This window comes from Artibeus jamaicensis, unplaced genomic scaffold (assembly GCF_021234435.1).
Source record: "Artibeus jamaicensis isolate MK-2021 breed Jamaican fruit bat unplaced genomic scaffold, CSHL_Jam_final contig_760, whole genome shotgun sequence".
NCBI classification, from domain to species: Eukaryota; Metazoa; Chordata; class Mammalia; order Chiroptera; family Phyllostomidae; genus Artibeus; species Artibeus jamaicensis.
In genome coordinates this window covers 3,929,616-3,955,810 of record NW_026521955.1, presented here as the reverse complement: position 1 = coordinate 3,955,810, position 26,195 = coordinate 3,929,616, and the positions used below count along the sequence as shown (strand labels likewise).

General features: G+C 40.4%; 1 protein-coding gene across 1 annotated transcript; it reads right to left on the bottom strand.

Moving 5' to 3' along the window:
• Positions 1 to 10,921: 10,921 nt before the first annotated feature.
• PNN (pinin, desmosome associated protein) lies at positions 10,922 to 18,912 on the bottom strand. The gene is made up of 9 exons (XM_037158896.2): positions 18,720 to 18,912; positions 17,978 to 18,049; positions 17,539 to 17,607; positions 16,462 to 16,534; positions 16,253 to 16,347; positions 15,572 to 15,647; positions 14,343 to 14,498; positions 14,126 to 14,264; positions 10,922 to 13,399 (listed from the first exon to the last, which is right to left on the bottom strand). Exons 1-9 carry the CDS (start codon positions 18,830 to 18,832, stop codon positions 11,970 to 11,972), a joined length of 2,223 nt encoding a protein of 740 aa, XP_037014791.2. The 5' UTR covers positions 18,833 to 18,912; the 3' UTR covers positions 10,922 to 11,969.
• Between the last annotated feature and the right edge of the window lie 7,283 nt (positions 18,913 to 26,195).

The window sequence follows — 26,195 nt, the reverse complement described above, 5'->3', positions numbered from 1 at the left end:
ATGAATACATAAATAAGTGGAACAACAAATTGATCCCTCCCAAATAATTTTTTTTTTACATTTTTACAAAGAAACTAACTTGGCAGATATAATCAAGAAACATAAAGGCAGGAGGAGAGTTGTAGAACATAAAGCAGAAGATGAAGAGGGAGGCCCAATCATGCAGGGACTTTTGGCTACAGAAATGAAATGTAAGTTTTATTGTAAGTGCAATGGGTAGCCATAGAAAGCTTTAAGAAAGGGGATAACATTATTTATGTTTTTATCATATAATTTCACTTTTTTTTTGGCTCTGCTAACTCCTACTTATCCTTCAAGTCTCTTAGGTTATATCACTTAATAATTCCATTATTCAATAATGTTATTGAATGAAAAAATGCATGAGTGAATTGATTTATTTCAAGATTTTTTTTCAAGACTCTTTAAAAGGATTTTATTTATTTTTAGAGAGAGAGGAAGGGAGGGAGAAAGAGAGGAATTGAGGATCGAATCCAGTGTACCACATTGTCATACCTCCCCAGTCTTCTATGACAACCTTCTCTGACAGTCTTTCATCCTTTCCTTGTCATTCCTGATGTTGTCACTTTGGAATGTTCCTCAGTTTGGGTTTGTCTGATGCTTTCTCACGATTGGACCAAAGCTGTAGATTTGGGGGAAAGAATATTGTAAGAGTGGTGTGTCCTTCTCATCAGAGTCTGTCAGTGGATACATAGGATACCAATATGTCTAATGCTGGTGTTGTTACCTTGATTAGTTGGTTAGGGTGATGTCCACCAGGTTTCTCTATTATAAAGTACTTATATTTTTCTTCCTTTCTTTCTTGAAATTTATCAAGTCCACCCGCTTTCAAGAGAGGAAAATTTAGCTCCACCTCCTAGAGGGAGGAGTATTAAAGAATTCAATAGTAAGTTCTCCAACAGTTAGAAACCTGGCTTGTTATCTGCAATGTATTTACTTATTCACTCAGCCCCAACATACATGTAACATACTTTCAAAATTGATAACCTATACCTATGATAAACAAATTGACCATGCAGAGTTAGGTGTTTGTGTATAACTCTTCTTATTGATAGCCTTACAGTGTCTAATCAGAACACCTTTCTACAAAGTTGTTTCTGTCAGCTCCGTTCTTCCCCATCTCCTGTGTGTGCTGCGTCACACAGTTGCAGTCCAGTTAGACTTGCCATAGCCCGCATTCCATCTCGGGCTCCCCCGCCATCCAGGCTGATTTTTAAAAGTTCACAGTCAGTAAAATTAACTCTTTGAGTCATTCAGTTCTGTGGATTCTGACAGATGTGTAGTCAAGTATTCACTACCCCTGTACCAAATAGGGCAGTTCAAAGTCATCTTAAAGTTAACATTTGAGCCAAAAGCTTATTTTGTCTGTATTATTTGGAGAATTCTTAACTTCAGTGGTATTCATGAGGCTAGAACGATAATATATTAGATGATTAAAATATATATTTATTTTGCTTTCAATCTTTGCAAGACAAAACTCTAATAATGGTTACCTTCGAAGCTTTTACCAGTTCGAAGTTGAGAATGCTTAAACAAAGAGCTGTGTATCTTGTGACTTTTTTTTCATTATTTAAGGATTAGATAGGGTGCACAAATCTGACATTGAGCATACAAAAAGAAATTTAAAAAATCAATTATAAGACTCATCAAATTTAATTAAAATACGTTTGGAAACAAAGTAACTGATTCTGAAAGGGCTATTTCTCACAGAAATAATTTCTATGACCCATTCAATACAGGTCCCAACACACTGCCAGGAAGCTTCATTTGGTTTTCCATAAATGTCCTTCACCAGGCTTGGCTCCTGATGAAGTGGTGGCAGGAGGTGGCAGTGGAGAGGAAGAGAGAGGCAACCAGAAGGTTAAGAAAGGGAGAAAAGCAGAAACCTCAGTCTGCAGCCTCAGCTGAGAGCTGACTGAGGTGAAGTGTGTACAGCCTGGTTCTAGGCCAGGAATACTGGCCTTGCCTTCCTGGGCAGCCTCACGGAGAAGGAAGGACTAAAGATCAAATTCAAGCACATATTTATTCTTCTCCTAAGCCTGCATCTACTAACATGAAATGACTCACCACCCCACAAGTCTACCATATATATATATATATATATATATATATATATATATGTCTAACCTCAAGAATAGTTAATCAAAATCTATTAACAATGTATTGCTGATGAGGAAGACAACAAAAAAATCATTTCAGGAGGTGCTTTCCAAGGCTTTGCTCACCAACAGAATTAATCTACTAAATTCACTAAAATTATATTACTAAATATACCCATAATTTTAGCCTCAGGAGGAACCATGACTTGGGCTCACCAAAGCTTCACATACCAAGTGCCTCAAGCATTTTGTATTTCTATCACTTTAGGGGTTTATTTTATTTCCTCAAGGAAGTATCTTTAAACACTGTTTACCATTTATGATGTGTATGAGTTTACTTTTCATTACAACAAGATTTCACAGAAGCTCCTTCTTAAATATGTGTCTCCTACACCACGTACTTTTTACTTTACATCAGATCAGTAGTGTCCAGGGCAATTTTTACTGATGGATAAAGCTTTTGCAGGGCAAGTTGTAGGTTGCTCATTGAGATCCCAGAAATAACACATCCTGTGGAAGGATGTCATCCCAGCCAGTCAGTCTGAAAAGCTGACAACTTCTGATTTTTCAGGTGGGATTATGTTCTGTTTATTTCTTTATGTCCTACAATGTGTAAAGGAGACACAAGTATTGAGTATTCATCTTCACTATTTTGGAAGTTTCTGTGCTTATCTGAATGTTGTGATTATTACTATTGGCTTCGGAATAACAAATTCCCTTTCTGGTTGTAAATTTTAAAACCAGAGGAGAATGTAATGATGTGCTAATGATGCTCTTGTTCACTTTAAAAAATAAGATTGTGGTACCCCTAGTGGATACTCCAAAGAGTCTCCACTGTTATATCAACTTCCTATTACCCTCTGGGCTAAGCAGTAAGCAGTCTTCTCTAAACGGAGGAACATGATATCACCTCTCAGTTAATTTCATTAACCGGGAATAATTAATTGGTATTTGGATTTGGAACACATTAGGAGACCCTGGGATATAATTGTCTCCCTTCTCCTCCCCTCCCTTGACTGCTATAAGAGCAGCACCACCAATCAGGTGTCTCCTTGCCCATTGCCAGGGGCTAGACCAAGGCTTTTCTAGGCCTGAAACTTTGACACAAAGCCGAGAGATAAGCAGTCTCTCAATGACTCCTCTATAGCTAGCCATTGTCCCACTCTGGCCCCAAAGTACAATCTGTGACTCTATTTGTTAGCAGCAGAAAAGCAGCACCAGGTGTTAACCTCAGTTCAGAAACTCAGTCCTTGAGTTCTGGCTAAGAGAATTCAGAGGCAAAGCTCAAATTAGAAGAGAAAGTTTATTTAGACAGAGAGGTAGAGGAAGTGCACCATAGAAGAAATGGGCTCAGGAAACAAATCCCAGCAAAAGAAGGACCCTTGAAGCTTAAGAGAGAAGAGAGGAGGGACAAGAGGAGGAGGAGGGAAGGGAGGAAAGAGGGGAGGGGAGAGGAGGGGGGAGAGGAGTGTTGGAGAGAAGGAGAGAGCCCTGGGGAGAGAAGTGGGTAGGGAAAGACAGGCTCCCCCGAGAGAGGGACCTGTCATTACTTTTCTAGTAACGTTTTTCTTAAACTTACATTAAAATGAAGTTCTATTTCTCTGCACATATGTGAACTAATGGCAAAAAAACACCCCAAAAACATCTTCAAGGTAATCTTGGGGGCAAGAGAAATTTGGCTGGGATTATAACTTTCCTGAAAATAACCACAAAAGTAAAAATTCACATTGCAACTATTAGGTGCTATGACTAAGCTTGACTCTATTATAACTTCGAATATATTTTCACATTCTCATACCTACGCCATCTTATATCTATTCCCCAAGATCTTGGTGTATAAACTGCACCTTTCAGCATTAAAGGCTTTTGTGATTAGTCCTCTTAAACTTTTAAGCATGTGCATTAATAGAAGCAAAATGACAGGAGACCATGACATTGTCAGCGGTATAAGTATGAGGTACAAAATTCTGAGTTACTCAATTTAGAAAACATTTATAGAAAGCCTTTTACTAAGTAAAAGGAAGACCTTGTAGGCATTAGAGGTTGAATGGCTCCTATGACTGAGAGAAAAACATTAAGCTGATTTCTTTTACTTTCTTAAGGATTGAGCAGTCTTTCATCCTACAAATATTTATCAAGCATCGTGCATAAATAGGAGCTGGAAATTAAGTGGTGATTGAAAGGGAGCCATTCATTTTCAAATTTCAGAAGAAAAGGTAAAGATGAAAGAATTTCTTGTTAAGCTAAAAAAGGTTCCCCTCCTCTGAATTGGATGTCTTCAAGTAGATCACATACACCTCACTGCTTTGTAGAGAATAGAATCAAGATTCAAACGTTTATAATGCATTGTGGTTTTAGCATCTACAGATTTTTCACAACTTTCCCTCAAGAATATTCACCAAAACTAAGATTCTAATGGTTACATCATGAAATCGATTTCCTATGAGGAAATTGATGAACAGTGTTCACTTAATAAACAAATAAGTACCTACACTAAGAAATATAAGATGTTTCCTTTTAGAATAAGTTAGTTGGGGATACAGGCTATGCTAAAAGGGGGGAAAAGCCAGGCATCTCTCTGGGTTCCCTTCTCAGAGCTTGGCCCTCTAATTCTTTAGCACCTGAATGGTTCCCTGAAGTATATGTTATATATCCACTTTATCTAGTTCTTCTCAATGGGATGATTGGTCTAATTTAATTACCCTAACTAGAAGTTATGTTTACTCCCATCTCAAGTTCTCTTCCATCAGCCTTTTACCCCCATCACTCTCCTAACATTGCTCTTTTGAAGGTCAGTAATGATCTATGTTGCTAAAGCCAATGGTTGATTCTTATTCTTCACATTCATTAACTAACAAGCATCACTTGAGCACATAATTACTACTTCCCTTACCTTCAAAACCACCTCTGTTCTGTTTTCTATTTCTCTAGATGTTCCTCCTCTTTTGCTGGTTCTTCTTCAGCTCCCCATCCTCTTAAAAGCTGGGGTGTCCAGGGCTGTCATCTGACCTCTTCCCTATCTACACTCAGTCCTTGGTGATCTTACCACTGACATGCTCAGAACTCTCAAATTTGTTATTTCTAGTATAGCACTGTCTCCTGAACCCAACTGATATGTCTAACTTCCTTTACTTCACATCTTCATTCGGATGTCTAACAGGAATCTCAAACTAAGGTCCCAACCCACTAACTGACAACTGTCCCCAAACCTGTTACCTGTAGTCCCTCCCGGTCATCTCAGCTAAAGGCAATTCATTTCTAGTTGCTCAAGTAAAATCTTGGATCCTTCTCACATCACGTACACTCCAGCAGTAAATCACTTGGGGACTATCTTCAATGTATATCCCGAATCTGATCACCACCACTTCCACTGCTACCACCCTGGCCTCAGTTAACTATATTTTGCTTAATTATTGCACTGCCCTGCCTTGGCAGGTGTGGCTCAGTGGATTGAGCACGGGCCTGTGAACCAAAGGGAAGCTGTTTCAATTCCAGGTCAGGGCACATGTCTGGGTTGCAGGCCAGGTCCTCAGTGGGGGGCGCATAAGAGGCAACCACACATTGATGTTTCTCTTCCTCTCTTTCTCCCTCCCTTCCCTCTCTCTAAAAAGAAATAAAATCTGGGACTTCCGCCAAGATGGAGGCGTAGGTGGAAACACCTTGCGTCCGTGCACAACCAAATCTAAAAACAAAGTTTTAACAAGAATAAACACAACCAAACCACACAGAAAATCGACAACACAGAGTCCAAAGACAACGAAATGCTCAGCTAAACCGCTAAGAGGAGCGAAGCCAGCAGCGGAGCAGGTTGGCAAAAAAGATCCCCGAACGGGTGGTACGCAAGCACCGGGCAGGCTAGCTACCGGAGGACACAGGGAAGAGGCGCGGCTGGCTGTCTGCGGTCGGTGGAGCATTTGCGTGCAGATAAACCAGTGAGGAGGCGAGCATTGAGACCAAACGGTGCAGGGTGGCGGGCTCGCACATTTCTGCTGGGATAAACAGGCCGGGCTGGTGGGACGGGCTGGCGCCGCCATTGCTCCCTCTCTGACCCCGCCCCAACATACAGCGTCACAAACCAGCGACCTAAGTTGCCCCGTCCTGGTAAACAACTAAGGCTCCGCTTTTCATACTTAATGGGCATGAACAGACCAAAAATGGCTCAAGAACAACTCAGAGCCCCAGAACTGATAAATCTAAGTGATGAAGAAATAGCCAAACTTTCAGATGCACAGTTTAAAACACTGGTGATCAGGATGCTCACAGAACTGGTTGATTATAGTCACAAATTAGAGAAACATATGAAAGCTAAACTAATTGAAATGAATGGTAATGCACAGGAAACCAACAGTAATGGAAAGGAAATTGGGACTCACATCAAGGGAGTAGACCAGAAGGAAGGAGAAAATGACCAAACAGAAAAGAATGAAGAAACAAGAATTCAAAAAAATGAGGAGAGGCTTAGGAACCTCCAGGACATCTTTAAACGTTCCAACATCCGAATTATAGGGGTACCAGAAGGGGAAGAGGAACAGCAACAAGTGGAAAACTTATTTGAATAAATAATAAAAGAGAACTTCCCCATTCTGGCAAAGGAAATAGACTTCCAGGAAATCCAGGAAGCTCAGAGAGTCCCAAAGAAGTTGGACCCAAGAAGGAACACACCAAGGCACATCATCATTACATTAGCCAAGATTAAAATGAAGGAGAGAATCCTAGAAGCGGCAAGAGCTAAGGGGACAGTCACCTACAAAGGAGTTCCCATCAGACTGTCAGCAGATTTCTCAAAAGAGACCTTACAGGCAAGAAGGGGCTGGAAAGAGGTATTCCAAGTCATGAAAACCAAAGACCTACATCCAAGATTGCTCTATCCAGCAAAGTTTTCATTTAGAATGGAAGGACAGATAAAGTGCTTCTCAGATAAGACCAAATTCAAGGAGTTCATCATCACCAAGCCCTTATTATATGAAACGTTAAAGGGACTTACCTAAGAAAAAGAAGATAAAAACAAAAAAGATGAACAGTGAAAGGACAGCAAACTCACAGTTATCAACAACCACACCTAAAACAAAAGCAAATTAAGAAGACAGCTAGATCAGGAGTGACCCATAGAAATGAAAATCATGGAGGATTAGCAACAGGGGAGTGGGAGAAGGAGAAGGGGGGAGAAGGTACAGAAAATAAGTAGCACAAACAGTAGATAGAAAATAGATAGGGGGGAGGGTAAGAATAGTAGGGGAAATATAGAATCTAAAGAGCTTGAGACACGTGTTCATGAACTAAAGGGGGGGAATGGTGGGAGAGGGGTGTGCAGGGTGGAGGGGAAAGGAGGGGGGAATAGAACAAATGTAATGGCATAATCAATAAAAAAATGTTTAAAAAAAAAAGAAGTAAAATCTTTAATTGTCACACTACCCCATTCCTGTTCCTGCTCTTGGTCCCATTTAGTCTTTTTCACCACTGCAGTAAGAGTGATTGTTATTACATAAATTCTATCACTTTATCTCACTGTCCAAACCCTTTAATAACCTCCTATACATAAAAGCTAAAGGACTTAAATGGCCCTTATTATGTCCCTGGACTATATTTTTCTCCCTTGCTTAACTGCTCCAGCCATGTTTTTGGTTTGTTTTTTTTTTAATGTATTTCAGTCCATTGTTTCAAACAATGGCAACTAAAGTAAAAATAAGCAGAGATGGAACCACATAAGACATAATTCATCATGATAGTCTTGCCTATAATGTTCAAGGCCCTATCTTAAGGTATCTGAAATACAGCAATGGGGTTAAAAAAAATATCTTGCGTTCTGGTTGGTATAACTCAGTAGGTTGAGCGTGGGCTTTTGAACCAAGGGGTCGTAGGTTTGGATCTGGGGCACATGCCTGGATTGCAGACCAGGTCCCCAGTACAGGGTGTGTGGGAGGCAACCACAATTGATGTTTCTCTCCCTCTGTTTCTCCTTCCCCTCCCCTCTCACTAAAAATAAATAAAATCTTTAAAAAAAAAATCTTGCTCTTCTGGAGCTTGCACTCTAATGGGAAGTAGACAGTAAAGTATGATATAACTGGTATAATGCTAAATGTTATGGAAGAAAATAAAGCAAGAAAGGGGGATAGTGAAGGCCAAGTACTGGTTATAAATTTAAACAGGGGCCCTGGCCAGTCTCCTGTTCAGTTCCCCATCCTCTTAAAAGGTGGGGTTCCCAGGGCTGCCATCTGACCTCTTCCACTTGGTTGGAATGTCATCCTGTAAACCCAAAGGTCATGGGTTCAATTACCCCTCAGGGCATATGCCTGGTTGCATGTTTTGTCCCCGAGTCAAAATGCACATGTGAGAGGCAACTAATGGACATCTCTCCCCTTCTCTCCCCACTCCCTTCCCCCCTAAGCATGTACTCAAGTGAGGGTTAAAAAAATTTAAACAGGGTACTCATATGGCCACGGCAAGCAGAATTTTAGGTGTTTTGAGTATCAGATATACAAGGTTTGTCTGGAACAAGTCCAGCCATTGTTAACGGTTGGTGTGACTTTGACATAACCTGGCAGCCAAGGAGAGTGGATTATAATGTACGAGCATGAACAATGACAATTTCACTGTATTAGTCGATGTGGTAGATGCCATTGACTAAGCATGTGTACTGTGTGGACATCACATTCAAAATGACTGAGTAGACCAATGAATCTGCATCAAATTTTGCATTAAGCTTGAACATTCCTCCATGGAAATTATTCGATTGGTTCAGAAAGCCATACCTATGGGCAACTGGTGACTAACAGCTTCTTCAGGACAACGTGCCCACTCATACATCGCATCTCATGCAGTTTTTTTGGTGAGACATCAAAACACCCGGTTGACTCAACGCCTCTACAGCCCTGATTTGGTGCCCTGCAGCTTCTGGCTTTTCTAAAATCACCCATGAAAGGGAAGAGACTCCAGTCAATGAGATTCAGGAAAATACAAGGCAGAGGACAGTGATTCCAAAAACTGTGTGAGGACCCAAGGAACCTACTTTGAAGGGAACTGAGGTGTCATTGTCCTATGTACAATGTTTCTTATATCTTCAATAAACATCTTTTTCATATTACATGGCTGGATACCTTCTGGAACCCATCAAATATATATAAAGATCATGCTAGGTGAGACAAACAAAGTGTAAGACACTTTCAGACTTTTTACCAATCTTCCCCACTAATTTATTACAGCAGAAAGGTCCAACCATGTGTATATCAGTAACTGATCTTTTTTCCCCTGGGCTAAGGATTTTAATGGTATTATCTCAAGGGAAACTGGGTGACTTTTTTCAATGATTTCAATAGACTTTTAAAAAATTCATATGGTGATTGAACCCCCCTCCCCCAATTTTAATGACTTGCGAGTCTGACATTGGGCCATTATCACCATACCACGTGATCACCAGTAGCTTTCCTTTTAAATGTCAGTTAACTTGCAAACTTGTTCAACCTATTTTGTTGGGTTTGCTTAGTCCAAATTACTAAAGTATACACGAGTAATTACTAGTTCTAGAAATAGTAAACAGATAAACCCTGGATTAGATGCAGACTACTTAAGACCAATTTCCTAAAATTGGCTGTAAAAACCTTGAATAAAGTTTTCCAAACCCCTGCCTTAGATGGCTCTGCTAATTAACAGAGCCCCAAACTGATTTGTCCTTAGTCACTAGCCCTGGTCCTCTTCAGCTTCTAAACTTTCCATGAACACTAATTTGTAACCTCTAATAGGCCCCAGTGATGGCCCCCCAAAACTGTTCCTTTTTACATTCTAACATTCCCTTATCTGAAATCTGCAAGTAATCAATCACATAGTTCTCAGGAATTCATAAAATTTCATTTTAAAGTACTAACTGGAAATACTTTTAAAAAATGGAAACTTCCCATTTATAAATGCACATTAGTAAATAAAATTAAAACTCTTCCTACATACATCAGCAAAACTTAATTGAAAATTGCTCCATATTCCAAAGATCTTTTCTCCCCATGTATAGCATCACCACCACCACCTGTGCTTAAAGCTAAAACTAATCTTTTTCTGTTAGCACCATAATTGTTCAAATTTTCCAGATAAAAGTGTGAATTTACTTTAGATTCATAAGGACTTAAAAATCAGGTTGTCTGTCTCCCCTTTAAGTGGTTATCTTTTCCTCATCACGGCACAGGAAAACAAAATTTGTACAGTAATCCCAACCTCATCTATAGCTTGTTACCTGCAGTAAACCAAGGTCAAAGATATGAAATGCCAAAGGATGCCCTGAAACAAGTGATCACATTTACTTATTATAGCAGATTGTCTTAATTGGTCCTACTTTCTTATTACTCTTAATCTCTCACTGTGCCTAACTTATGAAGTTTTGTTTCCACAGGAAAAAAATGGTGTACATAGGGTTTGGTGCTATCCATGCTTTCAGGGATCTCCTGGGCATCTTGAAACACATCCCTCACAGACAACTGGGTACTCCCTTCTGGAGAATATTAAAATCCCCAAAACTACTCTTGGTGGAAGCAACCCAGGGGTGCAGGCAGCTAGCTCTTCAGTTGGAGTCCTGCTTAAGAATTACACCAAGAAAGGGCTTTTCAGTTTTCTTTTAGCACATTGGCTTACATTTATATAATGCTGGAAATGCCTGTGGGCATTTTCACTGGTCCCATTTACTTGTCAAAAGAAAGCATAATGAATAATTAAAGCCTATAAGCTAGTGTTAAATTATGAACTCAAAAACGACCATTTGCAACTTCAGTGCTCTCTTGTATAAAGCACCAAAAACTTGTACAAATACTAGTCTTAAGCAGACACACAAGTCTAAGCCACATTTATTTGCACATATAATGGGCAACAGATACTCCAAATTTATACAAATTTATAAAATGAAAGTAATAATCACTTGGTACACTTGTGTTATCTTGTTTCCAGACTCAAGTGTAAATGAACTTTATTTTGTAAACTTTTCATACAATACTTAAAACAAAAATTCTTGAAAACACTTACTGGCATGTTTCAGTTAGAGTCAACACAAAGATTAAGACAAGACCACAAACTCAAAAACCAAGTTTAGAATATATTTTTCTACCTCCCTCCCCTGGAAAGTGACTATTTTCACAGATGCATATGCTGTGTCACAAATGAAAACAAAAGAATGATGCTCCCATAATTGTGAGGAAAATGCCAACTAAATGATACTGTTTTAATTTATATACCAAATATATGGTGTAAATATGAGAAACAGGGAAATGCTTCGATGAAAATGAGGGAAATTAGAAAAAGTAGTAAATTTTAAGAACTGTGCCCCCCAAAGCTGCAAAGACCTGACTTTGACAATGCAAAATAATTTTCTAAGGCAAATAAAAGTGGGGAAACCTTCAGACATTCTAATCATGTTCAGTATCTAGTGATAAAAGCTGAAAATGATATCAAGGGGCTATTTATTATACAAGTGTTGAAGACATCCCAAAACTACTGAAAGAAATGCACATTTATTTCTACAAAAGCAACATATGATACAGAATTAGAAGGGAACAGACTCAAAGATTTACCTATTAAAATATACAGATTCTTACTGAAGAGTATAGGATATTTAAAAAAGATGACAAGGGATGTTAATCTTTTTTATTATAATTATTTTTTTTACATATTTTGGAACCTCACATAATTTTGATAAATAACTCTTACAAAATTATGCAAAAAGTACAAGAATGTCTGGTAAACAAAGTCTGTATTTTCCAAAAAGATTTTTTTACAACATGCAATTCTTAAGGCAGCATCCTCCTTACAAGGAAAGGTAATCCTTTTACTCATCAAGAAATCTTCTGCTGCAAATTGGCTAAGAAAGCCTGGCTTCTTCCATTAACGCCTTTTGTCTTTCCTGTCTGATTTTCGGTCTCTTTCACTTCTTGAAGATCTTTTGCCTGATCGACTACTCTCTGATATAGACCTCTTTCTGTCGGACCGGGAATTCTTATCCTTTGATCCTTTTGTATCTCTACTACTGCCACCTTTTGAAGATTTGTGACTCCTTTCTAGTCCTGATGTATCCCTTCGCTTCCGATCCACACTCCTTCTGTGCTTTCTGTCTCTATTATGTCCCCGACCCCTACTCCGACTTCTACTCTCACTACTACTACTAGTGCTGCTGCTGCTATCTCTGCTACTGCTGCCGCTAGTACTGGAGCTGCTACTGGAACTACTTCGACTACTACTACTGCCACTGCTGGAACTGCTTCCACTGCTGCTACTGGTTGAACTGCTACTAGAACTACTACTGCTGCTGCTCCGACTTCTACTCTTGCTTGTTTTGTTTCTAGCTCGACCTCTACTTCTGCTCCTAGTTTTGGTTTTAGATTTGCTCTCTGAATGTACTGTCAAGAGTGGCTCTGCTGCCATCTCAGTAAGTTTTACAGATTCTACAGGAACCTCCTTCCTCTCAGGTAGTAAATGCCCTTGCTCCTGAATAACCTGAGGTGATGACTCTGAAACAGCTAATGGCAAAATCTCAGGTTGAGAGGAAGGTTGGGGCTGGACTACTGGTTGGGACTGAGATAGGGGCAGGGGTGGGGGCGGGGGCTGGAGCTGAGGCTGGGGCTGGAGTTGGGACTGGGACTGGGGCTGGGGCTGAGGCTGAGGCTGAGGCTGAGGCAGGGGCTGAGCCAAAGCCATAGGCTCAGGTTGAGGCTCAGATTCTTTCTCTTCTTTGTCCTCAGGCTCATTTTCCATTTCTAGAGCATTAGCATTCTCTTTTGCAGGAGAAAGAGACTTGCATTCTTTATCTGGCTCAACTTCAAATTCCATTTCTGGCTCCAGTTCCTTGTTAGTTTCATTTTCTGAAGGTTCTACACTTTCAATCTGGTGGGTTTCCATTACCTCCTGCTCAGCAATTACATTTTTGACACTCTCCACCATCTCTAGCACATCCATAACTTCAGGCTGACTATCCTGCTGCTTCTCACTTTCCCTTACCTCAGTTTCCTCTTCCATCTTAACTTCCATCTCCTGTTTTTGTTCCTCCTCCTCCTGTTCTTTCTCTGCATCACTATGAACTATACTTATTTCCTTTTCCTCTTCCTCTCCTGCTTCCTCTATTTCTACATCATTGTGCTGATTACCTGTCTCCTCCAACTCTTCCTCTCGCTGAGCCACCTTACCCTCTTCTTGTTCCGCCTTCTGTTCTTCATTTCGCACCACCTGTTGCTCTTTTTCCTTCATTGCTTGTCTTCTAGGCCTAGCCTCCATTTTATTTATTTGTTCTGCAAATTCGAGGCGTCTACCTTCAAATAAAGCTAAAGAATAAAAATTTACATGTGTAAAAATTTACTATGGTTAAGCAAGTAAGTCACAATTTGACCCCTGGCCACAAACTGTCACTGAGTTTTATCTATATGTCTTTTTGTAAAGAAATGATGACAAAAAACTAGTTATGGCAAGTAAGTAATTACAAATTGACATAAAACATCAAATGAAATAATCCACCCAAAACCTATATATAAATTAGTCCCAGGCAAAAACTACATATCATCTAAGTGATGGACAAAAAGGACAATCTTTGGCTATTTAACTTCATGCCAGGTGTAAAACAGCAAAACTTCCTTCGAATAATCACTTTTAATGGTGTATCATGCATTAATTTTCCTGATCCTCAGAAGGAATGTCATCTCATCAGCACCTTAGCAGTGTCTAGCCTTCCATGTGTGCTCCTCCCTCTTTGGACTACACTGATGTTCTCAAGTCAAACTTTTCTTGCTTCATTAGTATTTATGTCTGGCTACTAAAGAGTATCAGGCAAAAGTCATACCACTCGAATGTATAAGAAATGACTCATGTATTAAGTACTGCCTACAAAATATAAGTTTCTGGTTAAACTCCATCATGAACAAATGCTCCCACACTCCAAACACATTAGCATCGTACTTTAACAATCAACTATTAAATCACAACCTATTATAGGAAAGAAATGTGTTACCCTTTGCGTTAAGAATATTTTAATGGATCTCTTCATGTACACTTACCATTCATTTTTCTCTGTGACTCTTCTATTAGTTTTTGGGTAGCTGGACACATTCTTCCAGGAATATAGAACAAATGGGGCTTTGTCTTAGTTCTTATATATTTAATTATCTTGGCATTGTGCTCATTCCATTCTTCTTGCTAAAGAAAAGGTAAAAAGGTCAGTGTTTTTGTAAACATGAAAGATGACCAATTTTAGAATTCTAAAATACTACTCACCAGCTGCGCAAGCTCAACCTTCTGTTCCAAAAGCCGCAGTTCTGTCTGTTTAGCACGCCTCTCTTCAAAGAGTTCTCTCCTCTCATTTTCAACCTGCTTTCTCTCTTCTTCTGCCTGCACTTCAAGTTTCTGCTCAATTTCCTGGCGCCTCTTTTGCTAAAGATAAAAATGAATTTAAAAATCTTATTATATATCTCGATTATGTGAAGCATTACAATTTTACTAAGTTATCTGTATATAAGTTTCACATTTGCAATTTAGGGTACCAACTAATTCAAACCTAGTACTACTACTTAGCATTTGAGACTACTGGCATTTCTTTCAGAAAATGGGAACTGAAGATTTTCTGTGTAAAAATCTGAATTTTAAAGGCATCAGGCAACATCAGTAATAGTTCCATTCCAATATGACTTTGAGGTAAGGTTCATAAATTAACTGCACACAGAATAATGTTTTTATAAGTTGTCTTCAGTTATTCTTCTTAAATTAAAAAAAAAGACAGATACAATGTCCTAATGTAGTTAATGCCATACCTTCTCTCCATCTATTAAAAAAAAAACCTATGCTTACTCTTCACATTAAAATGCCTTTAAGCTTTTTATATATATTCTCTAGTAAAGTTAACACATAAAAGCTGAATTAAGTTTACTAATCTCCTATAACTGAACTGTTATCTCACTTTCTGTAAGTTCTCCCTTGAGAAGCAAAACTTTGGGTATTCAACTCTACAGACCTTCAGCAAAATATAAGCTACCAGAAAGATGATACAGTTCAATAAACTGTGGAGGGTAGTAAACATTTAAGCTTTTGCTTCTGGAATGCTAATTACTGCCCCTTGGCGTGTAAGTAAGTCTAAAAAATTAGAATTGCTGAAACTAGTAGCAATGATGAGTTCAATACCCCTGCTCAAGAAAAAGTACTTTGAAACCTAATGGGACATGTCCAAGACCACAAAACAAGGTTGATATAGAGCTGAGGGCAGAGCTCAGGTTCTCTTGAGTCACAGACCAGAGTTCTTTCCACTACAAAGAAGTTTACTCAACTGGTTCATAACTTAACCTTAAGAAAAGACCAGTTAACAAGTTATCAACTTCAAAAAGCTTTATGTTTTACACTAGCTTCAATTCAGGCTGCAACTAAATCTTGAGAGCTTTCTGACTCTTTTTTAAAAACATGCAACTACTTTGATAACTTAAGTAAAGGAAACAAAGGGAAAATGGCATAAATACCCTTTCAGTAGCAACAGTGGATTCTTGTTTAAATTTCTGAAGGGTGCCCATCAACAAGCCAAATATTCGCCGGTTCCTAAAGAACAGAACAAAATTCTATTTCAGTAGGATTCATTGCATTTACACTTGTCATTTCCTAAAAAAAAACATAGTATAGCACTTGGACAACTGCTTAAATTTTTTTTGTAAGACTTTATTTCAGCCCTGGCTGTTGTAGCTCAGTGGATTGAGCTCAGGCCTGCGAAGCAGACAATCGCGGTTTGATTCCCAGTCAGGGCACATACCTACCTGGGTTGCAGGCCGGTTCCCTGCAGGCCAATTCCCAGCAGGGGACGCACAAAAGGCAACCATACGTTGATGTTTCTCTCCCTCTCTCCTTCCCTTCCCCTCTAAAGATAAATAATTAAAATCTTAAAAAAAAAAAAAAGACTTTCTTTCTTTTGAAAGAGAGAGAAAGGGAGAGAGAAAGAGGAAGAGAAACACCAACGTGAGAGAGAAATCAGTTGGTTGCCTGCTGCGCACCAACTGGAGCCCTGGCCTGTTACCCAGGCATGTGCCCTACCTTTCACTTCATAGGCTGGTGCTCAATCTACTGAGCCTCACCAGCCAGGGCTACTTAAATTTTCTTAAAATTGCATTATCTGACAGGGTTTTTTTCTCCCCGGAAATCACGAAAGGTACCTTTGCTTTCCCTTTTCATCCATATTTTGATCCTGGATAAGGTCTCTCCGTGTGCGCTCTTTGGAGGTAGCTACAACTGAAGACTGCAAAGCTGGCTGCAGGAGAAAAGAAAATCTCAGTAATTTAACAAGCATATGGGTGGTACTCTTAGAAATGTTCTAAGATGAAAATACTATATTTATCCTCTAAGTTCTTTTCATCTCAATTACCTTTTTAACATCATCATCCTCTGGGTCGCTTTCCTGGCGTGATTCTCTCCGCGTCCGACGCTCCCCGCCCAGCCTGGGGTAGAAAAAATAATTTAAGTGACCACTACAGAATTTGGCTTAAGTGCATACCTAGGGCAAATGACTACCTTTTCTAGGACTCTTTTCCAGAAGCCTCATTCTATCAGTCTCCATCCAATTTTATACTTTCTTCCAGCAGTGAGGACAAAATATATCATCAATGCCCAATCCAGACTCTGATCTCCCTAATCCTCAAACTGGCTAAATTTTTGTAATACAAGACAGAAAAGCAGCAGAAACTCACTATTTTCTCAATCTTACTCGCCTCGACCTTTATTTTTGTTAGTAGTTATCATTCATGAAAAACTGAATTTTGAGATACTGTGTGTCTGAGTGACCAAAAATAAACACACAGGATGGTCTGTTCAGGAATTTCCTATCTGGGGAAGACGTGGCAAGTAGTCACATCCAGGTATAACAGCTTCCTTAGCCAAGATCAATCTTTATGTCAGGTGAGCTCTATCCACTGCTCTTATGAATCTAGGATAACGTACCTTTGAAATGTCTCAGTGATTTCAAGACCCCTTGAAGGCATAACCACAGACTCCACAGCACAAGACCACAGAGGCCTCATTGTTGATATTGTGTTCTGACACACAATCTCTATGTGCAGTAAATGTTAACTATCCTGTACCTACCAATGTAAAAAAAGTTTCTCCACTTTGCTTTCTATACAATCCTAGAGATTTCCCTGCTTTGCCTTCTCCAGACTACTTAATCTACCACCAATAGATTTCATGTAACCCTCATGTCTCCTTCTTTCATTCTAATGTATAAAATAAACTGCAAAACTGCTATTCTCCAGAGTATTTTCTCAATCCATTGAGATTTTGTTCCTGGGTATGTGCTCAAAATTTTGGCTCATATAAACTCTTGTAAAACTTTTCTATAGACTGGACGTATTTCACTGACAAAAAATTCACTAAATGTTTACATCTGAATGCCACCTCAGAAAATAAAACACATTTAGTATGCTTTCAGAATCTTTTTTCAACATACCTACTGACTGCCCCTTCAAGGTCTCTCTGTTTGGCTGGGGGTCCTCCTCCACTATCTGAGAATCCACGCCTATGATTAAAAATACCAATACAAAGCACTTGAAATTTGAAATAAATATTTCAAAGAAAACTTAAAAATTTAAATATCCTCCCAATAAAAGCAATCTTCAATGGGTATTTACACCAAGATGCTTTTATAGCATTTTTTAAAATCCACAAGAATTAAGTTTACACAAAAATCATGGTTACTATATTCTTTAATCTTTAGTTCTGCATGTAAATGAAGTTCTGCCTTAACTGTGCAGAAACTGCAGCTGATCACAGCTTTAAACAAACATTTCTAACACTGGTTCTACCACGAATTTTGTTTAAAACGCTACGTTAATTTAATATCAAAACACCAGTAGTTTAGCATATGTTAAGTTCTAAGGAAATCTTACCTCAGCAATAAACTACCACGTCCTCTACCTCCACCAGGACCAGAAAGGGCCAGCAATCTGGCTTGGATGGGCCTACAAGATATTTACAGATCAGTGTAAAAATCACATGTGGACACATCTAATGTATTTCATTCAATGGTGCGGTTCATCATAAAGAGAAAACCAAAAAAGTTCTCAAAAGACGGGTCAAATCTACGTATTTGTAAAAAGGCAGGAAACACTATTTTGTTTTACTTCTTTAATTTTTCAAGATCAGTTATCACACAAATCATATTGACCTCGATGCCACTACACGTTTAACAACCTTGGATCAGTTCCTATTTTTGCCAACCCCAAGAAAGCAGCACGTGGGCCAGAGTCTGGCGGCGAGGCGGCGAGCCCTGTCCCCGGAGGGCCTCCGGGCCAGCTCGGCCTGGTGGTCGTCGGCGGCGAAAGGAGCTTTGTGCTGCAGTTCCGGGCCCGCACGGCCAAGGGCGGGAATCCGAAGTCCCGGCCCTCCCACAGGCCTGGAAGCCAACCGGCGCACGCTCGATCCACTCTCCTTCCTCATGCACCGGAACCCGAGGACCTATGGCCGTCGGCCTTGGAGACTCCTCACCTCAACGAAGACCGGTTTCGACCGCCGCCTCGGAAACAGGCCGCGATGTTACAGCTTTCTCATAGCTGGTCGCCCTCCCCGCCCCCAATTCACCCTGGTTTGATGGCCGCCTCTCGGAGCCGGTATTGCTCATACGGCCCTTACCTCACGTCATTCGGATCCCGCCCGGTGAGCTTGCGAATATTCTCATCCACGTTCTTTAGGCTCTCTTTGGCCTTTTCCAGCTGCTCCTGCAAAGTTCTCACTGCGACCGCCATCTTCTCCCCGCAGCAGGATTCGAGACTGCTCCACAGGCCACCCCTAGCTCTGTCGTGCCGCCAGAGGCGAGGAGACTGACAGCCGGGCTCAGCCAATGATGGAAGGCGTTGTTTTCGGGCTCAACCACTCAGAAACCGGAAGGGGGAGAATCTTCCGGTTCTCGACTCTAGGCCAATGAAAAGTCCGTCAGGCTGTCCTCCCCCCCCAGTTAGCTGCGAATGGCTGGGCTCTGCTTCTAACGCAGTGCCGGGGCGGGTTTATAAGTCCTTGGTCCTCAGAGACCCTGGCTCGCCTCTTTGCTCTGCTGGCGAGTGTGCAGCGTTTCGCAGCGTACTTAACTTGTGCTTTGATGAGCTTTAGTCTTAGCCATTTAATCACATTAAAGTGGGCTGGAGGCGAGTGTATTCTCCCACCCCGCATCAATGATTAGATTAGGAAAGGGTGCGGCCGTTATGTGGTGCGCATGCCCAGAGAGTGTGTAAGGGGTGGAGGAGAGGGGCGCAGGCTTCCTTAGATTAGGTTGAACCAAAATGGGCAGAGGGAAGTAAAGAATGAAGAAACAGGAAAAATCCTTAATTTTAATCTGGTAGCCAACAGTTATTTCGGGACGCTGTGTGAAACGCTTTATGCATGTTATGCCTCTTAAAGGCTTAAATAAAATACCTGTTTTTCCTGACACGGAAATTGAGTCTGGGGATGCTGTTATTGTCCCTAGGTTTTGCCAGCCTAGAATCATCAGATCAGACCTTGTGCAAGGCTGTAATAGAAGAGAAAAGCGACGATGAGACCGATGAGGCAGGCATTAGCCTCTACTCCTGGTCCAGAGCTGGTTAATTTAAGATGTGGACCAGGGAGCGGTGCCATTGGTTGTGTGTGTGTGATACTGTGCAACTGGTTCTGCTGTGCTTTCATTGCCACCAGAAATATGTTTGCAAGTATCTTTGCAATTATAGTTATAAAACATTTTCTCACAATGTTATTGTTAGAAATGCGTGAGAAATAGAGGCTGGAGGAACCGGATAATTTGATCCAAGTGCCTTTATTTGATGCTGCGCTTACAGGTGGGCTGAGTTGGGATCCACTGCAGCCCCCAGGGGAAGGCGAGAGTGGGGTTTGTGGGGGATAGGGGAGTGGTTAGTCTCAGGTTTTCAGGATGTGAGCCAGGACAACGGGTTAGATAAAGGGCTGGGGTGTTCCTGGGCTGGTATAGGAGGGGCAGTGGGACCAAAAGCAGTAGTGACTGGCACCAGGTATCTATCAGTGGTGTGCGTTGGGAGACAGTTTTGATTAAGCCACGGGCTATCAATTGAGTTGGGATAACTGAGTCTCTAGCAGTGCAGAGGATTGGAAAACTGGCCTGACTGGGTCATGAACAGTCTGGCAGGGTGGGAAACTGGCCTGACCCTTTCAGTTAGAAATAACGCTTGCATTCTCATTTTCCATCTATCAGCCAGGCATCCTGGCACTGCCCCCCACCCCCACCAAGCACTAGCAGGCCAACTGTATTTAACCCCAGCCACCATTTTAATTCGCCCAACTTTTAAATGCTCCTCTTAGGTATGAGCAGTAACCTAGGCCTTGAGGATGAATCCTAGAACAAGGTGGTGTGGTTCCTGCTTCTCTGGAGTTTATAAACTCCTCAGGGAGCAAAGATCATTCATTTAACAAATATTTAATGAGTGCATGTTATGTGCCAGGCAGTATTCCAAGAACTTGGATACACCAGTGCACATTATAGATCTCTCTGCTCAAGGATATTGGGAGGAGAAAGTATGGAGGTAGAGGACAAAAATCAGTAAATTAACAAGCATGCTAGTGAAAGAGCGGAATATGCCACCCCAAAATGTGCCAAGTTGACATATAAATTATTTTGAGCTGAATGCAATTAAGACCCAGCAGGTTAAAGAAAACCTTTTAGCCCTGACCGGTGTGGCTTAGTTTGTTGGACATTGTCCTGCAAACCAAAGGTCACCAATTCAATTCCTGGTCAGGGCACATGCCTAAATTGAGAGTTTCAAGCACATACAAGAGGCAACCAATTGATGTTTCTCTCCCTCTCTCCCTCCCTCTCTCTCTCTCTAAATAAGTAAATATAAAAAAGAGAAGAAAAACTTTTACCTCTCCCTAACTACTGAAACTAATTTAATTAGGGGGCCTGGTTAAGGAAGAGAGCTATTACCAGAGTTAACTTTTCTTTCATTTATTAAAAAATTAAATTTATTGGGTGACATTGATTACTAAGATTATATGTCTCAAGTGTACAATATTATAGTGCACAATCTGAAAGATAACTTTTATCTGAAAGGCTTACCTGCATGGCAAGGCAATAGTCTGATTACCAGATATCTGCTCTTTAAAAAAAAAAAGATTTTATTTATTTTATTTTGAGAGAGAGGGGAAGATAGGGAGAGAGGGAGGGAAACATGGAATGATTGCCTCTGCCATGCCCCCAACTGGGGACCTGTCTTGCAACTCAGGCATGTGCCCTGACCTTGAAGCAAACCAGGCACCTTTCATCTCACAAGCCTACGATTAAATCCACTGAGCCACACTAGCCAGGGCTGTATCCGCTCTTCTTTCTGTGAATTGTGCTCTCATCATCTGAAGCCCCGGGTCCCTATCCCATTTCCTTAAGTTAGGACAGCATATAAGTCTCAATTGCCTAACTTCCTTTGGGGTTTCATATTTTAACGGAGCTCTTATATTCATGAAATTAAATCTATTTTTCTCCTATTAATCTATTTTATGTCAACCTAATTAGTAAACTAGCCAACAAACCTGAAAGGGTAGAAGGAAAACTTTTCCACCCAGCATTAGAAACAGAGAAGTGCTATTGAAAAAACAAAGTAAAATTAGGTAAGAGGGATGAAGATTGATGGATATGTCTGTCTGATTCTGAGCGTACTTCATGTCATTGATCCGTATTAGAATCCTATGTCATAGGCAATACATGAACCAGGAGAATGCGGTAACAGTAGATCCTGACACCAAATAAAACTGTGTTTCCGTTAGGTAGCAGCTAGGAATGAGTAGCCAGAGGGGAAGTAAAGCAGGACCCTTGTCCAGTACAATGTAATAAAGAACTTAAAAAAGAGAGACATGTCTCACCCATTGATTCAGCAGTACTGAGCCCCAACTAATAGGATTGCCAGGTGTTCCAAACATCACAAGCAAAATTATAATAGCGCGAGAGGAGGGGAGCCCTTGAAATTCTGCGTGTATTGTCTCCACTAGCTGGGAAAGAAAACCTTTGTAATTGTTCCAAGGTCTGAGAGGGAGAAGGGGAGGGGAACCTAGAAACTGACTAAAGTACATAACCCCTGAACCCCAAGAGTTGGCACATTCAGATTAGCTGAGAGCCCACTTGTGGCCAGGTGCTCAAGTGTATAAAACAAATTTACTAACAACTTTATTTTCTCTATACAGTGGGTGTTCAAACTAGCTGGGTGCTTGCCTGTAGTTTTGTGCTCAAGTGTATCTCATAAATAAATTTGCTATCTCATTTCCACTATACGTGCTGTGTCTCACCTGAATTATTCTTTTTTTTTTTACATTTTCTTTTCTCTTTTAAAATATATTTTATTAATTATGCTACTAGTTGTCCCATTTCCCCGCCTTTATTCTCCTCCTCTCTGCACACCCCATCCCACCCATATTCTCCCTCTTTAGTTCATGTCCATGGGTCATATAAGTTCTTTGGCTTCTACATTTCCTATACTATTCTTAACCTCCCTCTGTCTATTTTGTGCCTACCATTTATGCTACTTATGCCCTGTGCCTTTCTCTCTATTCTCCCTTCCCCTTCCCTGCTGATAACCCTCCATGTGGTCTCCATTTCTGTGATTCTGTTCCTGTTCTAGTTGTTTGCTTAGTTTGTTGGGGTTTTTTAAAATTTGTTTTAGGTTTGGTTGTTGATAGTTGTGAGTTTGTTGTCATTTTACTGTTCATATTTTTGGTCTTCTTTTTCTTAGGTAAATCCCTTTAACATTTCATATAATAAGGGCTTGGTGATGATGAACTTTTTGAACTTGACCCTATATGAGAAGGGCTTTACCTGCCTTTCCATTCTAAATGAAAGTTTTGCTGGATAGAGCAATCTTGGTTGTAGGTCTTTGGATTTCATGACTTGGAATACTTCTTTCCAGCTCCTTCTTGCCTGTAATGTCTCTTTGGAGAAATCAGCTGACAGTCTAATGGGCACTCCTTTGTAGGTAACTGTCTTCTTTTATCTTGCTGCTTCAAGATTCTCTCCTTCATTTTAATCTTGGCTAATGTAATTATGATATGCCTTGGTGTATTCCTCCTTGGGTCCAACTTCTTTGGGACTCTCTGAGCTTCCTGGACTTCCTGAAATTCTATTTCCTTTGCCAGATTGGGGATGTTCTCCTTCATTATTTGTTCAAATAAGTTTTTAATTTCTTGCTCTTCCTCTTCTCCTTCTGGCACTTCTATAGTTCAGATGTTGGAATGTTTAAGAATGTCCTGAAGGTTCCTAAGCCTCTCCTCATTTTTTTGAATTCTCGTTTCTTCATTCTTTTCTGGTTGAATGTTTCATTCTTTCTTCTGGTCCACACTGTTTATTTGAGTCCCAGCTTCCCTCCTATCACTGTTGGTTCCCTGTAAAGTTCTTTTATTTCACTTAGAATAGCCTTAATTTTTTCATCTAATTTGTGACCAAATTCAAGTAATCCTGTGAGCATCCTGATTACCAGTGTTTTGAACTCTGCATCTGATAGGTTGGCTATCTCTTCATCGCTTAGTTGTATTTTTTCTGGAGCTTTGATTTGTTCTTTCATTTGGGCCTTTTTTTTTTTTGGTCTCCAAGTGCCTGCTACTATAAGGGGCAGAGGCTTAGGTGTTCACCAGGGCAGGGCAACCCACATCACTGTTTTGTGATGCTGTATCTGGGGAGGAGCAATGGTGCTTGATCTGCTCTCTCCCAGATTTCAGTTATTTCCCCACAAGCAAAGTGGACCGTTCTGGTGCTGATTCCTGGGTGGGCTTGTGTATGTTCTAGGACCCTGGGGGTCTCTCCAATGAACTCTCCTGTGAGGCTGGGGGTTTCTCCTGATGCTGCCTCAACCCCCACAGGTGTTTTCGCTCTATGGTTTGAGGCTTTATTTCCCCAAGATGGGACCCTGGGTTGTGCAGTCTGTTTTTCTCCCCAGCTTTCTCTCGCGCAGTTTATCTGCGCGAATGTGGGACCGCCTGCTCCACCAGCTGCTGCCTTGCCACAAGTTCTTGCTGCCTGGCTGCCCATCTCCTCCCCTCCTATTGGCCTGGATGGGTGTTTCTTCTTTAACTCCTTGGTTGTCGGACTTCCATACAGTTCAATTTTCTGTCAGTTCTGGTTGTTTTTTGTTTTTATTTTAAAAAATATTTTATTTATTTTTAGATAGAGGGGACAGGAAGGAGAAAGAGTGGGAGAGAAACATCAGTGTGTGGTTGCCTCTCATGTGTCCCCTACTGGGGACCTGGCCTGCAACCCAGGCATGTGCCCTCACTGGCAATCAAACCAGCGACCCTCTGCTTCACAGGCCCATGCTCGAATTCACTGAGCTACACCAGCCAGGGCTGTTATTTGTTTTTAAATTGTTGTTGTCCTTCTTTTGGTTGTGCGAGGAGTCACAGTTTGTCTACCTACGCATCCATCTTGGCCAGAAGTCCCTGAATTCTTCTCTTGCAAGCAAGGCAAGAACTGAGGAGGAAGAGCCTCTTGACTTGGGTCTCCTCAGTAACATTTCCATGAGAAAATGCTTTTAATGTTAACCAAAACCAGGATCTATTCCTGTTCCAAAGGATCTGGTATTTGGATTGTGGACAATTTAACATAGTCTACTTTATGGGGTGAGGGAAGGGAAGAGGAATCATTAAAATGCTGTCTTCAACATTTAGTAGGTACTTAATGAATGTTTTCCCTCTATTCTTCAAAATATTCTAAGACCACTTTGGCTGGGTAGCTTGGTTGTTTAGAGCATCTATCGATATTCCAAGATGGTGGGTTCAATACCCAGTCAGGGCACATATAAGAATCAACCAATGAATGCATAAATAACTGGAACAATAAATCAATGTCTGTCTCCCTGCCTCATCTTCTCCTCCCTCCTCTCTAAATTCAATAAATAAAATTCAAAATATTCTAAGACCCCATGTTATTGTAGTTTGAGAAATCACCTTATTAAGGTCAATTGCTTACTCTGACCTCAGTGGTGAACTTGGATTCCTTCTGTTCCTTGATGGAGGTGATGAAGGAAGAATGCAATTGAGACATAAAGGACCTGACTTCATATATGGGAAATTTTAGTGCTGGAAAAATGGTTGCAGAATTACACTGGTGTTTTCAAAAGCTTAAGTGGAACTTTTATGCTTGACTTAATGTGATGATCAAATAAACTGATCTAAATATTAGAAGGGACATGTAGAAAACAAGCCATGACAATTCTGATTATGGAACATGATCTTACATTCCTGTGAAAGGACACAAAGAGTTGAGAGGTTGTCAGCAATTTGAAAAAACTTAGTATGTTAATTTTGCGGAAGCAATGAATTAATTGGAAAAAACCTGCTTTGTCAATTACTAAAAAAAAGAACTAATAAAATGCTAAGCAACACATTTATGCCAGATTTGCCAAATTTAAGAGGTGCATTCATCTAACATATGTATTTGCACCTTTGTAGTTGTTTCACATCTGTCATCGATTTTTTTAAAAAGATTTTATTTTCTTTTTAGAGAGAGGGAGAAAAAGAGAAACCATGTGAGAGAACATCAGTTGCCTCTCTACTAAGGGCCCCAAAGGGCCCCAAACTGGGACAAACTCGGCAGCCCAGTCATGTGCCCTGATAGGGAATCCAACCTGCAACCTCTCCCTCTGTGGGACAATCAACCAATGGAGCCTAACCTGTCCGGTGTCACAGAGTCTTATGAACTTCGTTCCACAATGACAGTTGCTTTTCTGAAATATTTAGTGCTTTTCCCATTCTCCTAATCCTCAGGTTAACTTGTGTTTTCTGGTTCAAGCATATCTTGTTCTTTGCTTACTCCCTTGCCCCTTACTACGTCCCTTCTAGTAAACTTCCTGGTGGCAAAATGGCTGTAAAGCTTTTTGCATACCTAGGTTTAATCCAGTATGGATTGGGGTGCTTTCTCAATGTATCTAAAACGTATGGCCTGAAAAATTGATATATTTACTCTTTTTTTTGAGAAATTTTCTAAGTATTTGAGCCAAATTGACATGTTGAAAAGAAAGATCTCAAATGCTCCTTATTCGCTCTTTTTACAACTTTTCATATTGAACATATGGTAGGAAACGAAAGCTTTTGATGAAGCAAACAGACTTTCTTATCGGTTCATCTAACTCATTG